This window comes from Neopsephotus bourkii, unplaced genomic scaffold (assembly GCF_033783945.1).
Source record: "Neopsephotus bourkii isolate Nb327-2 ecotype Australia unplaced genomic scaffold, CSIRO-AGI_Nbou_v1 NB_463, whole genome shotgun sequence".
Classification (NCBI taxonomy): Eukaryota; Metazoa; Chordata; class Aves; order Psittaciformes; family Psittacidae; genus Neopsephotus; species Neopsephotus bourkii.
This window is the reverse complement of record NW_026900965.1, coordinates 983,468-999,613: the sequence shown is the minus strand read 5'-3', so window position 1 is coordinate 999,613 and position 16,146 is coordinate 983,468. Positions and strand designations below refer to the sequence as shown.

At 51.7% G+C, this 16,146-nt stretch overlaps 3 protein-coding genes across 12 annotated transcripts in view; 1 reads left to right on the top strand and 2 right to left on the bottom strand.

Moving 5' to 3' along the window:
• The window catches only part of MYO9A (myosin IXA), a 188,289-nt gene extending 180,135 nt beyond the window's left edge, over window positions 1-8,154 (top strand). For 9 of the 10 annotated variants that reach the window (XM_061349914.1, XM_061349919.1, XM_061349922.1 and 6 more), the window contains 8 exons: window positions 32-160; window positions 505-610; window positions 1,082-1,213; window positions 2,160-2,283; window positions 3,091-3,144; window positions 4,868-5,070; window positions 5,272-5,414; window positions 5,856-8,154. In XM_061349914.1, the coding sequence (XP_061205898.1) occupies window positions 32-160; window positions 505-610; window positions 1,082-1,213; window positions 2,160-2,283; window positions 3,091-3,144; window positions 4,868-5,070; window positions 5,272-5,414; window positions 5,856-6,337 (1,373 nt within the window). In that variant the 3' untranslated portion in view covers window positions 6,338-8,154. The remainder of the gene's footprint in view (window positions 1-31; window positions 161-504; window positions 611-1,081; window positions 1,214-2,159; window positions 2,284-3,090; window positions 3,145-4,867; window positions 5,071-5,271; window positions 5,415-5,855) is intronic. The other variant, XM_061349918.1, reaches the window with a different exon arrangement.
• TERB2 (telomere repeat binding bouquet formation protein 2) overlaps window positions 1-16,146 on the bottom strand; it is a 179,362-nt gene that overhangs the window by 92,803 nt on the left and 70,413 nt on the right. The window lies entirely within an intron of this gene.
• Window positions 11,239-14,880, bottom strand: NR2E3 (nuclear receptor subfamily 2 group E member 3). The gene is given in 8 exon segments (XM_061349894.1): window positions 11,239-11,465; window positions 11,541-11,716; window positions 11,718-11,954; window positions 12,133-12,314; window positions 12,395-12,649; window positions 12,736-12,839; window positions 13,746-14,050; window positions 14,806-14,880. Coding segments are annotated over 8 exon segments (1,467 nt in total). The 3' UTR covers window positions 11,239-11,332.

The window sequence follows — 16,146 nt, the reverse complement described above, 5'->3', positions numbered from 1 at the left end:
TCGTTTTCCCTCATTCTGTTGCCAACCCCAGACATTGATAATGTGAATTTAGATGACTACAACATCCACGTCATCGCCAGCGTGTTCAAGCAGTGGCTCCGAGATCTGCCCAACCCTCTCATGACCTTCGAACTCTATGAGGAGTTTCTGCGGGCGATGGGTAAGGAACCTCCTTTGACATCCCATTCCCTCAGCAGAGAGAAAGGGTGGCCTAACTTTTCATTTAGTCTCTGGGCCCAAACCAGCTAGCTTTGCCAAGTTACATTTACTGTGTTTCAAAGCCTGAATTTTTGGCTATAAGGGTTTTTTCACAAGAAGCCGCAGGCAGTTCAGTCTTGCCTTTGGTGGCACACATTGCATCATGGTTCAGCAGATTTCAACCCAAACCGTTAGCCAGCAGATCCATCCTTTAAGTAGCAAAAGTAAGTAAGTGTTAAGAAGGTATCATTTTAAATAGGAGGAAGAATTAGAAGCTGTCCCTAAACACTGCTCCTTCCTCTGCAGGCCTCCAGGAGAGGAAAGAGACTGTACGGGGAGTGTATTCAGTCATTGACCAGCTCTCCCGCACCCATCTCAGCACCTTGGAGCGTCTCATCTTCCACCTGGTGAGGTACGTTGAGCCAGGGCCACTCTGGGCAAGCGGAGTATGCTCAGGCATCCTTCATACCAAAGTCCCTAAGATTGAAAGGAGGTGGGCAAGGAAAAAGAAGAGTTTTCAGGTCCATCACACCTCCCAGGAAGTGTCCCCAGAGCTGTTCTCCAAATGACCCTTGTATTGATGAACAGCCTCTGCAGTGTTCTGGTTTCTGATAGTGCTTGGAGGTCCATGGTGCCCCTCACCACTGCAGGGACAGGATTTATGGGTGAAAAACACTGGGGTTTTCCTTGCCTTAAGAACACCTGAGATGTCTTCAGGTTTGGCTTTCTCCAGCAGGCAGAGCAAAGAGAGGGCAGAATAGCGTGCTTGCCGCTGGAGCAAGATTGCACCTTAGGAATGTTGTCCCCTCTATTCATCCATGGAAGAGGTTCAGTGGGAGGTGCCTTCACCACTGACTTCTGCCTTAATCCCTATTTTTTCTAGGATTGCCCTCCAAGAAGAGACCAATCGCATGTCAGCTAATGCCTTGGCCATTGTCTTTGCTCCCTGTATCCTCCGCTGCCCCGATACGACAGACCCACTGCAGAGCGTTCAGGACATCAGTAAAACAACCACGTAAGAATGTGGGGCTGGATGATCCAGCTCCTTACCTATTTCCATGTCACCATTCCTATCTTGGTAACTCTCAGTACGGTCAAGTGGCTCAAGAATAGGAAGCTTAAGCATGGAAATTAGGAACACATATTTGCCCAAGAGGTTGTTAATGGGGATTTTTAAGCTATGAGGACCCACAAGAGCAGATCAACTTGTGTTCCCACCTGGCACTTCTCAGCAGGAAAAGGTGAAGCTTGTGCTGAGGTGGTATGTTCTTACTTAAGTTGGGGAGGTGAGGGGAAGGGGTTATTTGATGAGGTGAGTTTGGTCTGCAGCAATATTACTACTGCAGACTTGGATTTCTTTAAGGTATTTGACATAATTGCAAAGAGGAAGAAGTGAAGCACCTGCCCAAATTCAGTCTGGCTTGTATTAAGTACATTTAAAAATTGATAATGGAGGCAATGATAATGATGGAAACCATCCAGTGAAGGGCTGGGGTTCTGAAAGAGTTTGGTTTACTGCCAGGAAGTATTAAAATGGTTGGAGACCAGAACGTGTTTGGAGGCTGAGCTGGTAGGAGCACTCATCCTTTCAGAGGATTTGTTTGTAGCTTCTCTCTTGGACTTTAGCTACAGCACATCCTCTAATTTTATTACATGGAAAGGACTACATTTTTTCCCCAAACACTCTCCTGACAGCATTAAACAGTTCTGCTAAACAAGCTTGCTGCAGGGTTACTGCATGTGGGTTGGAGGCAACCTGCCTTCCCCAGGTTTTATTTCCTTCATCCTTCTTCCAAGAGAGGGATCTTTATCACTCTTTTTGGAGGAATTTGCACTACCCTTTGGTTTCCAGCTGGAGCTTTCTCCCTCTGTGGTTTCCATCAGGGCAAATCTTCAGGCAAGACAGAGACAGCTCAGATCAAATTGTTTCCTCTTCCGATCTTGTCTTTTCCCCCCCTTAGGTGCGTTGAATTAATTGTCATCGAGCAGATGAACAAATACAAGGCTCGCCTCAAGGACATCAACAGCCTGGAGTTTGCGGAGAACAAAGCCAAGAGCCGCCTCTCCTTGATCCGCAGATCGATGGTGAGATGCCAAAACCATCTCTGTCCCTTCCCATCCCTTCCTTGCCACTGAAGCAACCCTCCCTTATCTTCTCCTGCTTATCCCAGCCTCCCAAACCCCTTGCACCTCCCACACCATCCTCCCCAGGACAGGGACCCTCAGTCCCGTGGAGGCTCCTCACCTTTGCAGGGGGTCATTCCAAAGCACGAGAAAGTGGGAATGGTCTGTGAAATGTGATCACTCCAGCTCAGATGCTCCTGATCAGTGTTTTCATCTTGATTTGCACTTGTTTGGTCATGGGTTTAGTCAAGTCTTTCACTGACCAGCTCAATGTTGCACCATGGGAGACCTGGACCATCCTTTTTCATACTTGGTTGCTTTATCTGAACCCAAAATGAGCACCTCAGAGGCTCCCCCTGTTCCCACACCACCTTTTTGGGAGACTCAAATCCATCTCATTGAGCTTCCATGCTGCCTCGGGGGCCAGCAGGCTGTGGATGCACGCTGCACTTGGCTTGTTGGGCTGTGGGAGCGAGACAGGCTTGACGCAGCGTGGTTGTCCCAGCCTTGGCCTGCGGAGCCAAGTGACACTTGTGCTTGGACCTGCCCGCTGTGGTCCTCGGGGACACGTTGCTTCTGCTTTCCTGGGGATGAAATCCAAGCAGGGGCTGCCCAAGGTTGTGGGGCTGGTGCTGCAGAGCTGCCCTGCTCATCCTACTCGAGAAAAAAAACCCATCAAAATGAACAGAAACGGGTTTTTTTTTTGGCGGGGCAATGGCATGTGCACTCTAACCTTCTGCTTTCCTTTTCATCTCCTCTCTAATCCAGAAACCTGTACTAATTGCAGTTAGATTTATGAGCATAACCCGCAGCTCAATCCCGGTATGTATTAACTGCAGTGCGCCCCGCGCCAGCCGCCGCGTCCCTCCGTTGTGTGTCACCGCCACTCATTCCAGCCCTGTCCCACCGGCCATTGTCCGTGAAGTTGCCCATCTGGTCCCCGACTGGGAGCTGCTCCTCAGGGTCCCTGTTTCTCCAGCAGGTCCCCCAGGTGGCAGCAGTTTGGGGTGGCCACCCCTTGGCCATCCCTGCAAGCAGCTCCTTGAAAAACTGCTTTCTGACCCTTCTCCCCTTCCTACTTTTCTTTCCCTCTTCTATTTTCCTTTCCCATCCTGTGTTTCCCTCTTCTTTGCTTTGCTTGACTCATCCCTTCCCACCCCAATTTCTGCTCACTCAGGGTATGTTTCAGCATCATATTGCTTTCGCAGTGCTGTTGTGGCTTGAGATGGTGGATAAAACCAGTGGCTCGGATGCCTCTGTGACCACGAGGCATCTGAAGGTCTCCTCCACCTTCTCGGAGGATCAGCACCACCACCCCTTTGAACAGAAGGGCACAAGACCCAGGCTGGAATTGGAAGGCATCCGACGACCCCTTTATTCCCCAGCTCCATCCCAGCCTGACTTTGAGTTCCCAGTGAGAAAAGTGCTTGCAGGTTTTTGGGGATGCTTCTGGAGCTGTTTCCCTTCCTATCAGATTCAGCCCATGGTGCTTCTCCCTATCCAGGCAGGTCAGGAGACAGAGAAGGGCAAAACTCGAGCTCTGCTTCCCTGATGCTGTTTTGCAAGCACACCATTTCGCAGGGGCTTAAGTCCACAAGCTGGTGGGATCCTTGGGATCTCAGGGGTTTTGGCTAATAGGATTCAGGTAGCTGTGCTTCAGCTCAGGAGCCCATGTGAGAAGGTGTTGTCAGAGGAGTGCCAGGGCACAGGAGCAGCTTTGCTGCCACAGGAAGGTCTCTGAGATGTGACATTAGAAGATGAAAGGCATAAAATGGAACAAATCTCACTTTTAGAGGAAAAAAGGGGAGGCTCCTATATACTGCAAACCTGCTCTGGGCACATGGGTTATGAGGAAAAGCCAAGGATGCCACAGCTGCAGAGATTACATAGTCCTACAGGTGTTGCAAAGATCATGGAGGTGCAGGCTTATTGTGGGTGATGGCTGTCAGGAGAAGGGCACCAAGCAAGGGGCACATCTCCGGCTGGTCGATGTTGCCCAAGTCCTGGTCAGTTGAGAATCTAGAATGCAGAAGATGAGCCACGTCTGGTTACGATAATGGTTAAGATAGAAACTTTTTAGTGTCTGTGGTGTCCCTCATGCAAGGGTGGGTGAGGAAAGGATGCAAGATGCAATCTGATGATAAAGTGGGATCCGGGTGCCCTGAAATCAAAGCCCTGGTGATGCTTCCACCCAAAGCCAGCATGGACCTGGCACGTCAAGCTTCCCATCGCATGGGCTGTCAAGCTTTGCGGAAACCCATCCTGCTGCCAGCTGCGCTTGCTTGGAAGTCCAGGTTGCACTTGGTCCATCAGCACCACACTCACCACCTCCATCCTCACCTCTTCCAGCGTGTTGAGTCTTTCTGGTACCCCCCCCAGCCTGGGGTGAGATTTTGGAGAGTCTTGGGTGCAAGCACCAGTGGTGCGCTGAGGACCGGTGGCCAGGGCCATTGTCTTTGCTTCTTGGGAGAGCAGTGTGGTTGGCACCTAAGATGTTGGCAAAATCACCTTGGCTGGTGGTGGTGACACCGTTGTCTCTCTTCAGGGCAAAGGACGTGTGCGACGTGGCGCCTACCCCAGCCCAACATCTCCTGTTGCTGTGCGCTTGCCCTCGGTGACAGATGTCCCTGAGGAGACCATGAGCAGTGAGGAAGCCATGGAGATGGAGGTGACAGAGCAGCAGCAAGTGGCCATGCAGCAGGAGGAGAAGGTGCTGACTGAGCAGATTGAGAGCCTGCAGAAGGAAAAGTGAGTCTGGCTGAGGGTTTAAGCCATGTCCCCTAGCAGTAGGTTACTTAGAGATGTCGCTTGGCAACATTTAGTTGACGTGCTGCTCCCAGGATGACCTGGATGACTCCATCCCTCCATGAATCTCTTGGTGTATGTGTATCCCTTTCTTCTCCTCCCCACCTTTTTGGTCCCCTTGGGTCAATGGGTTGGTTTTGGCAGGGAGGAGCTGACGTTCGAGATGCTGACGCTGGAGCCCCGCGCCTCTGACGATGAAACCCTCGAGTCTGAAGCCTCCATCGGCACTGCCGACAGCTCTGAGAATCTGAACTTTGACTCCGAAGGAGCCATCTCCGATCGCTCGGGTAAATCCAGGAGTTCTTGGGTTTCTCATAGAATCATAGGCTGGTTTGGGGTATAAGAGACCTGCAGAGCTCATCCTGTCCAATCACCCTGCAGTGAGCAGGGACATCATCGACTGAGCAGGTAGCTCAGGTTTTTCTATAAGCTTGAGCAGGGTTTATTTGTTCCTTTCCTGCCCAGAGGAAATTTAAAGCCAGCAGTTTAAATGGATGTAAAGAGCGGGGTTAAAGGTTGAAACACATGGGGAGGTGGGTGGTAGCATCCACGGTTTGGTGGGGAGGTGAGCATTCCTCCAGCACTGCGCATCATCATCCCAGGTGATGGTCCCAGTGAGATGCTGGGAACATTCTGGCTTCATAGCATGTATCCCCAGGGAGTGATGTCGAAATCCTGTGTGGTTTTAGGGTGCTAATCCTCTGTTGGTCTTTCCCACCCCACCCCAGAGAGAAGCATAGCACTTACCTCCCTGCGCCCCACCAAGGCGGAGGGGCCAAGCCGGCTGCGAAGGCACCCCAGGACACGTCCGGACCCGGTGGATCCAGCCGATGTCTCCATCTCCTCCTCTTCCTCATCCCAATCGTCCACCTCCTGCTTGCCCCACCTTCCCCGGAAGCGCTTCCAGATGTACTCCAAATCGCCTTTCTACCGAGCAGGGGGTCTTGGCGAGGCTCCCGAAAGCCGGGCGAGCCCCGAGGGTTTCATGGGACCTCTCCGTTATCCCGAGGAGCGCCCTCAGTTCACCACCCGCGGGACGTTCAACCCAGAGAAAGGCAAACAGAAACTGAAGAGCGTGAAAACTTCCCCCCCAAAAACCAAAGAGCCCCCAGATGGGGGGACAGGGGGGACACGCAAGAGAAACCCCGAGGCCGACTGTGCTGCCACCCAATCCCTCGTCCTCCTGGGGAGCAACGAGTTCATGGTCTGAGATGTTCCACGTCGTGTGCTGGAGCATCCTCCTGGTCCATGCTCCCAGTGGTGTCGTTGTTAACACCAGGAGGATGAATTCCTGATTTCAAAGGCCAGGGAGGGGGGGACGGTTTTAATGGTGGCCTTAATGGTTATGGGAGGTTGAGGGTTTCTGAGGGGGGTGGACCCCAGGGATGGAGGGGCACTGGCCAGCTCCTGCCCTTCCCCTCGGAGCACCGCACGCTTCGGAGCATCGCACCGCCAAATCCTTGTGCCCAATCACCGTTGCCTGTGGGTAGGAACAAACCAAGCCATGGGAGCATCCCAAGCCGGCAGCGGCTCCAGCCAGCCAGCCAAGCCCTCCGCGCTTTAACCACCTCATCCACGCCAACGCCAAGCGCATGGAAAAGCGTTAAAATCTGCCAAAAACCACCTTTTTTTTGTGTTATTTTTTAACGTGACCTAACCACCTTCTCCTCTTTTTTTGTTTTGGAGACCATCAGTATTAAAAAATAATAATAATAACAATAATAATACTCAAGGACTACTTGAAGCTCTATTTGTTTATAAGCCGGTTACTGGAGTTTGATGTAAATAGATATATTTTTATTTTGTTTTCTATTTTTCCCCAAACTGAACTTTTTGGTTTATTATTATTGTTATTTTGTGGCCAGGGAGGAGGAAGCGATGGGCTGAGCCGTCCTGCCGGTGCCACCACTGGTGTCACCATCCATCACTTGCCGCTACTATCTTGCTTTGTACTTGTATTTTGAGGTGTATTTAGCCTAATTTAAAAGCAAAGCCCATGATAGGACTAATCAGCTCTTAATCCCTCCCATATCATCATCATCATCATCACCCTCTGTGGCATCTGGAGAAGCTCCAGATACTGGAAAACCTCTGGAAAGGCAACATTAGGAGCCCTAGAGCACCAATTAGGTGAATAAAGGACAGCTCCATCCTCTCAGATGCGTTGGGCACTGCATGTTGAGGCTCATCCTTTCCTGAAACACCACCAAAAATGGGGGGAAAACACCAAAACCTGGGTTTTCCTGAGCATTTTGTGGTTTTTTGAGCATCTCTGCATCCCAGGGTTTAGCCAAGCTGCCCTTCGGTCCCTTTCCCCTGCCCATTGCTTTTAAGGGATGGTTTATTTATTGGGGATTTGGTTTTCTTTTATTTCACTTTTCAGAAGTTTTACTTTCATTTTTTTCCATGGGGAAAAGCAATAGATGCCACTGGGAGAGCGGGAGCATGGGAACACCATCTGCCTTGGTGCTGCGTCCCAGGAGCGGAGCAAGACCCACTCAATCATCCCCCACCCATAGGGGGAAATGGGATTTTACCATCCTGAGTGGAAAATCGGCATTCTGGGACCACCCTGGGCTGTGCTGGGAGGAAAGTGAAAGATCCTGGGAAGCCACCCCAGATTTCCCTAGAGCTGGAAATATCGGGAGCATCCCTATGCTCTGCGCCAAAACCAGCCATTTCTGAGCATCTTTATCTAAAAGCCCAGGAGTTCTCCTCAAAGTGGCTCCAGGTGAGGGTGTCCCTGTGGGAGGGCTGAAGGGCTCCAACCTCATCCTTAGTTTTCCCAGTACAGCAGCATGAGCACAGCCGGGACAGCAGATGTGGCTTAGGCAGCGCCTCCAAATACATATATGTGTGTGTATTTCTTTTCATATATATATTTCCCTTATATATAGATTATATATATATGAAGAAAATAAATGTTCAAGAATATATATTCTATATATAAAGAAAATTGACATATGAAAGACTATGTATATTCTATATATAAAGTATATGTAAAATAATATATAAAGAATAAATATGTTTCTTTGTGTGTTTTTATTTCTTTTATATATGATACATGTTTATATATAAAGAAATACGAGATATATGCTACATGTGAAGAATATATATTTCTTTATGTATTTTACAGATAAAGAAATATATATAAAGAATAGCTGAAGAAAATATATTTCTTTTTATGTATTATAAAATAATATATAGAGAGAAATATAAATATAGGACAAATATACTGTGTATAAAGAATATATATGTCTTTATGCATATATTTATATTTCTATGTAAAGAAATATATATAAAATAAATACGTACCATGTATAAAGAATATATTTCTTTATACATAGAAATACATATACAAAGAAATATATATATTTCTTTATATATGTAAGGAAATATATTTCTTTATATATCTATAAAGAAATATATATAATAAATATATTATGTATAAAGAAATGTATGTCAAATAGATGCATACTGTATAAAAAGAACATGTATTTCTTTATATATTTTTTTCTGTATTTCTTTTATATGTATAAATATGTGTATGTTTCTTCATATAGATTTATATATTTCTTTATATAGCGCATATAGTTCTCTACATATATGCCATATATAAAGAATATATGTTCATGTCTTTTATCTCTACTTCTTTATATATATGTTTATAGAATATATGTGGAATATATCTAAAAAATATATAGAATATATATAGAAAACATATTTCTTTATATATATAATATATATTTGTGTATATATATATATAAAGAAAATTGATATAGAAGAAATATATGCATATATAGATATATATGTGTAAAATCGAGTCCAGGCAGAGGCTGAGCTGCAGAGCGAGGGGTTCCAGGGCTCTCGGCCAGCGCATCCCTCTGGCATCTTCCCTTCCCGGCCCCTCCTGCGAGCCAAGGGGTGGATTTGCGGCACGAATGTACTTACTACTGGAGCGGAGGAGCGGGGCTGCGTGCGGTCAAGTGGTGGTGTTATTGTTATTATTATTATTATTATTATTTTTTTCATGGAATTTTTTTAAGTAATTTATAATTCTGCTGCGTGTAAATTAAAACCAGATCTGTATTGTACGAGGATATATTATCCTGGGTCACCCACGCTAGGAATGGTTCAAAAAGGAGAAAAGAAAACCAAACACAGAAATAAAAGTGTACTTCTCTAAAGGTGAAGCGGTTGTGGTGCTGGTGACACCCCAAAGCACCGTGGGGTGCGGGGACACTGGGGGGGCTTTTTCCTTCTGCTCTCAGCCCATCGTGTGGTTAAAGTGCAATTGAACAAAGTGTCACATATTATCACAGATTCGAATGTCACTGATTTCTATGCAGATTATTTCTGGGTTTCGTACACAATTTTTTCTATTCAGATAATTTTCAATTTATTTATTCAGATTATTTTTATTTTATTTCTATTGATATTATATTCAGGTTATTCTTTGGTTTTGGTCCATGCAGATTATTTTCAATTTACTTCAATTCAGGTGATTTTCATTTTTCTATTCAGATTATTTCTAATCATATTGGCAGAGATAATTCCTCTTCAATTTATTTCTCTTCAGGTTAACGGTACTATTGTGAGTTTTATGCAGATGATTGAACTCAGATCACTTCAGTGTGGTTCCATTCACATCATTTACTTCAGTTTCTATTCAGATCAGTTTAGATTCTTTATTTCCATTTATTTTCACAATTCGGATTATTTCTCATTGGTTTATTTTCCCTGACATCCTCTCTGGTCAGCTTCTTTCTCTTGCAATTTGTTTGTAGTCAGATTATTTCATCTTATTTATTACTCAGAGTCATATTATTTCATTCATATTATTCATATTCATATAATTTATTTTCAATTTACATTCTGATTCTTTCTTTTCTCTGTATTTATATTCAGATTCCTTCCAGTTAGATTATTAATTCCAGTTCTTTCCAAACAGATCGTTTATATTTATCTTATTTATATTCGGATAATTTCTTTTTAGTTCATTTGTCTTCAGATTGCTTCCATTTGTTTATTTTTGCTTCATTTTCATTCAGAATATTTTATTCAGGGTATTTCTCATCAGATTATTTATAGTCATTTATAGTCAGATAATTTATTTTGAATTTCCTTATATTCAGATTATTTCCTTTTATTTCTAGTCACATTATTTTTATTAGTATTTTTTATATTCTGGTTGCTTAATTCCTGTTATTTCATTCCAGTTATTTCATCTTACTTGAACCTCTTTCATTTATCGTCAGATAAGTTATTTTAAATTTACTTCTATTCAGATGGTTTATTTCTGTTACCTATTTACAGTCAGGTTATTGATACTCAGGTGGTGACGCCCCCACCTGGGGACAGGGACCCCGATGTGGTGGCGCAAGGACACTGGCTTCAAAACCCCTCTTTATTCCAGGTATAAAACGGGGGGGGGCAGAGCAGGAGCCCCCCAGGACGAGGCTCAATCACTGCAGGTCCAGTGGAATCACAGAGGTGAAGTCACACCCTGTGAGTGTGTGACCAGTGTCACCCCAAGGCTGGCATCACCCCCAGCCAATGTCACCCCTGGGCTGGCATAACCCCAGGGTGGCCATCACTGCTGCGGCCAGTGTCACCACTGGGCTGGCATCACCCCTGGACTGGTGTCACCCCCAGCCAATGTTACCCCTGTCCAGTGTCACCTCTGGTCAATGTCACCCCTGGGCTAGTATCAACCCCAGATGTCCGTCAGCCCTGTGGCCAGTCACATCTGGGCTTGCATTATCCCCAGCCAGTGTCACCCTTGAACTTGTGTCATGCCCCCAGGCTGTCATCGTCCTTGGTCAGTGCCAACCCTGGGCTGGTTTCATGCTCCCCACCCCAAAGCTGGTGTCACCCCTGGGTGGCAGTGGGTCCACATGGGTGCCATTGCCTCAGCAAGGGCATCTTGACTGCATTTGTAGGTTCCTCCAGTGTTTGGGACAGGAGCACCCATCAAGGCACCCGCCCCAACGAGATGCTCCTGGTGCTTCTTGCACCCACTTGGGGACATTCCCCTGACACCAGCTGTCCCCGGTGAAGCTGGCCCCACATCCCGGCTGCCGACAGCATCCCACCATGGAGGTGGGAGCACAGGCACCTTCACACCCTGCAGCACCCCGGGGCGAGGAGACCCAGGGTGGAGGTGACAGGGTGTCAATGGCAGGCGACATCGGGCCGGGGGAGGTCAGTTCTTGAACATGTCACACAGCAGCTTCTCCATGGGGGTGTTGCCGATGGTGCGGCGGAAGAAGAGCAGCTCCACGTGCTCGGAGGAGATGAAGCGCAGCGCTGGGAGGAGCAGCAGCAGCTTCCCGAACCTGGGGGGCACAGCGGTGGCCATGGGTGGGTGTCCCCACTGCTGGTGTCACCGTGGGGACATGGGGACACGGTACCTGACAGGTTGCCCAGGGTAGTGAGAGCGGTTGTGCTGGCCCAGCATCACCTGTGACTGGTCCTGCAGGTTCTCCACCTGTTCAGGGTCCTTCAGGCCACGGGTCTCTGCAGGGGCCAGGGTGTGAGGGGTGGTTTGGGGGCACAGGGCAGGGCAGTGGTGGGTGCTGGTGGATCCCCTCACCTGGTTTGAAGAGCACCACGGCCTTCATGCAGGCGAATTCGGTGGGGTCAACAGCCAGTGCCTTGAAGCGGGCAAGGGTCTCCTGCAGTGCCCGGACATCCAAGGCAGCTGGCAGCAGCTTCCCAGGGCCCGGCTCAGGAACAGCCAGCAGCGGGCAGCTCTCCAGAGGCATGGACCACTGGATGGCACAGAGCAGGAACAGCTCACTCCACGCTTCCTCCAACAGGATCACCTGGGGACAGGGCGGGAACCCCAAAAACCCATCACCCCAAAAGCCTCCGGCACGGTTGGTTGGGTTGGCATCTTACGGTGGGGTGGGACCTTGCGGTGGATGTTGGGATGCTCCAGCCATCCCCATCCCACGGGTTGCCTGCGTTTTTGGGGGTCCCCAGGGGAGTCTCCAACCCCACCTGGTCGCGGAAGGGCAAGTTGGAGAAGACAGGCAGGTTTTTGGCCCATTTCACCGCCATGAAGAGGAGACGTGCAGAGGTCTCATAGACGTTTTCAGGGCTGGCCGCTGGGTACGGTGCCACCTGGTACTCGCTCGCTGTCCGCTCCGGCTCGCTGCCCGTCACATCCACCGTCTCATCGGCTGCAGGGACAGAAGGGGACGTTGGTGGTTGTCACACCGTGGGGGCAGCCCTCTCCCAACCCTCACCAGCAGCCACCCACCGTCCTCGGGCTCCAGCTTGGCGCAGGTCTCGGCCGTCATCAGGCTGGCCATGAAGCGATGGTTGGTGGGCGGGGTGGATGCCTGGGGACCAGGGGTGACAGCGGCGGTGGCACTGGGGCCGCGAGGAGCCGGGCAGGGGCTCGGCGGCACCTCACGGGTGGTGGCCACGTGCTCAGGGGGCAGCTCAGCATCCAGCTCGATGCTGTCCAGCCGGACCTGGGCCGTGCTGCGGGGCTGGCGCTCGTTCTGCACAGCTGCAGGGGCACGGTGGCATCAGCACCAGCCCCGCTGCTGCCAGCCCCTGCCAGCTCTCACCGCGTGTCCCCACCACCCGCCTCACCGTCCTTGTTCATGCCGGCTTGCAGGCACTTCTTGAGCCGGCAGGCCTGGCACTGGTTGCGGTGCGCCTTGTCCACCGGGCACAGCCCTGTCCCCGCCTGGCACCTACGGGAGAGGTGGTACCTGAGTGCAGCCCCTGGGGTGGCTCCTGTCCCTGGGGGGGGCTGACAGGGGTGACACGTCCTGGGGCTGCTTTGTCCCTGTTGGGTGTCTCATCCCCCCGCAATGGGTTTCCTCCCCCCAGTGGGTGTCCCACTCTGATGGGTGCCCTGTCCCCAGTGGGTGCTTTGTCCCAGTGAATACCCTACCTTGATGGGTGTCCTGACTCCGTGAGGGTGCCCTCGACCCCCAAGCCCAGGCCCCTGCCCCATTGGATGCTTGTCCCCTGGTCCCTCCCCTGCTGCGTTCAAGCATCCCCAGGTCCCTGCCATATCCCACCCCATGTCCCTGTTCTACTTGCTGTCCATCCCCTGGGTCCTTTTCCCACTGAGTGCCTGTCCCCAGGGTTCCTACCCAATTGGGTGCCTGTCCACCCAGTCCCTGCTCCATTGGGTGTCCATCCCCAAGGTCCCTGCCCTGCTGGATACCCATCCCCTGGTTCCTTGTTCCTCAGGGTTCTGGTCCCCCTGGTCCCTACCCCACTGGGTGTCCAACCTGGTGTCCCTGTCCCACTTGGTGTCCATCTCCTGGCTCCCTCTCCCACTGGGTGCCTGTCTCCACGGTCCCTACCCTTTTGGGTGCCTGTCTCCTTAGTTCCTGCCCCACTGGGTGTCCAACCCCTGGATCCCTGCCCTACTGGGTGCCTGTCCCACCCTGCCCCAATGGGTGTCCATGCCCTGGGGTTCCTGTCCTGTTGGGTTCCAGTCCCCCTAGGGTCCTCACCCTGCTGGGTGTCCATCCCATGGGTCCCTACCCCGTTGGGTGCCTGTCCCCCTAGTCCCTGCCCTAAGCCCTACAGTGTGTCTGTCCCCAGGCCCCTGCCCCATGGGGACCTTCCATCCCTGTGCCAACCTGTAGATGAGCTTCCTGCGGACGCTGCGCTTGAAGAAGCCGCTGCAGCCGTTGCAGGCGTAGATGCCATAGTGCTTCCCACTGCTGGTGTCACCGCACACCTTGCACAGCAGCACGGGGCTCAGCGCCTTGCCAGGGGCCGGGCTCAGCCCTGCAGGAGAGGAGCCACCGCATTCAGGATGACTCAGGACACCCCAATGTCCCTGTCCCTCCTGTCTCCCTGCTGCTCCCCAGCATCCTGGTGATGGGGTGGCTCCCATCTCTGCTGGTCCAACCCAGGGACATGGATGGGAACACCTCAGGGGCTGGCAGGGATTGCACACGGGGTTTGGCATCTCCCTACAGCCCAGAACCCGGGATGCTGCCGGCTGAGCTCTCATAAGCCTTTTTAAAATGAAAGGGGATGAAACGGTGTCCCTTGGGATGGAAAACCCCAGAGAAGGGCCACAACCAGAGGTGTCCTAGAGAAGGACTATGGCTGGGACCCCAGGGCATGATGAGGACAACAAACATAGGCTTAATGGAGAGGGTTGGGGCTGGGGACTACAGGCATCCCATCCTGGAGAAGGACCACAATGGGGACCCTCAGCGTCTTGGAGAAGGATGATAGCTGAGGACCCCAAGCATCCTTCAGAAGGACCATAATGGGGACCCCAGCCATCCTGGAGGACCACAGTGGGGACATTCTGGAGAAAGATCATGGTGGGGATCCTGGGCATCTTGCAGAAAGACTACAACGGGAGCCCCAGACATCCCAGGGAAGAGCCATGATGGGGATGCTGGGTGTCTTGGGTATGGACCGTGATGGGAAACCCAGCCATCCTGGAGAAGGGCTGTGATAGAGACCCTGGCCATCTTGGAGAAGGACCATCATGGGGACTGAACGCATCCAGAAGAAGGCCACGATGTGGACCCTGAGCATCTCGGAGAAAATCTGCGGTGTGGGCCCCCCGGTGTCTTAGAGATGGGGCATCAAGGAGACACCAGGGAAGAACCAAGATGAGGATCCTCAGGGACCCTGGAGACTGACCACAACAAGGACCCCACCGCATCCCACCGCGTCCCACCACCTCTTACCCGTGGGGCTCTCGTCCAGGCCGGCGCTCACCCCCGACCCCGCCGGTGATGCAGCCATCCCGTCCGCGGCCAATCCCTGCTCTGGTGAGGGTGCCTGGGCTCTGGTGAGGGTGCCTGGGCTCTGCTGAGGGTGGGTGCTCCGGCAGCTCTGCGGGCAGCGGGGCTCGCTCTTGCTCTCTTCAAGGCAGCTTAGAGCGGGCGCTGTGTAAGCAGCTGCCTCTTTGTCACCCCTTTAATCTTTAGTGTCTGCGCGGGGCGGGGGGGATCAATCAGCCACGCGATGAAGAATTAACAAGGTGCTGAGCCCCAGCCCTGTAACCCTAAACCCGCGACACCCACCCCCCCCCCCCCCCCCCGTGTGCTGCCACCCGCACCGCACCGTGTCACCCTGCCACCGCCTGTACTGCACCCAGCACTGCAGGGCTGAGATTGCAGCAGTGCGGGACATGGGGCTTGGGGTAGGGACCCCCTCTGTGTGTGTGTGTGTGTGTGTGTGTGTGTGTGTGTCTCCTTGGGACCCACCAGGTCCTGTAAGCGCATAAGCCCTTCACTAAGGCGGTTAGAGGGGAATAACGAAAAGTGGTAATTAAAGGGGGTGATTTCCCTGCCCCCAAGTAATTAATTACCAGCCTTGATAGCGAGGGGAGGGAGGATGCTCCGAGGGCCCCCCCCCCGTGCCTCAGTTTCCCCCCTGTGCTGCTGACACGGCAGCGGGTGGGGGCCGGGTGGCCGCGGGGTTACGCAACCGCCGCTAAACCCTCGCCGTGACAGGGCAGCACAATTTGGGATTTGAGGCTTTAGCTGCTAAACCCCCCCCTCCCCGCCCGGCGCAGGGGACGGCGGCCGCTCTCACCCGGCCCGGCCGGTCCCCAGGGATGGGCCAGCCCCTGTGAACTCCGGGGGGTTCAGCCTGCGGCCCCCGTGGAGGTGTCTCATGAGTGGGTGCTGGCAGCAGTGACACAAGTGGATCAGGAGGCTGTGGGTCACCCCTCTGTCATTACTGCCTGCTGCCTGACCCCATCCCCGCTGCCTGACCCCATCCCCGCTGCCTGCAGCATGCCTCCACCACCCTGCCTGCAGCATGGCTCCACCACCCCTGCCTGTACCACTGCCCCATCACTCCTGCCTGCAGCATTGCTCCATCACCCCTGCCTGCAGCATTGCTCAGTCACCCCTGCCTGTACCATTGCTCCATCACCCCTGCCTGTACCATTGCCCCATCACTCCTGCCTGCAGCATTGCTCAGTCACCCCTGCCTGTAGCATTGCTCAGTCACCCCTGCCTGTACCATTGCCCCATCACTCCTGCCTGCAGCATTGCTCAG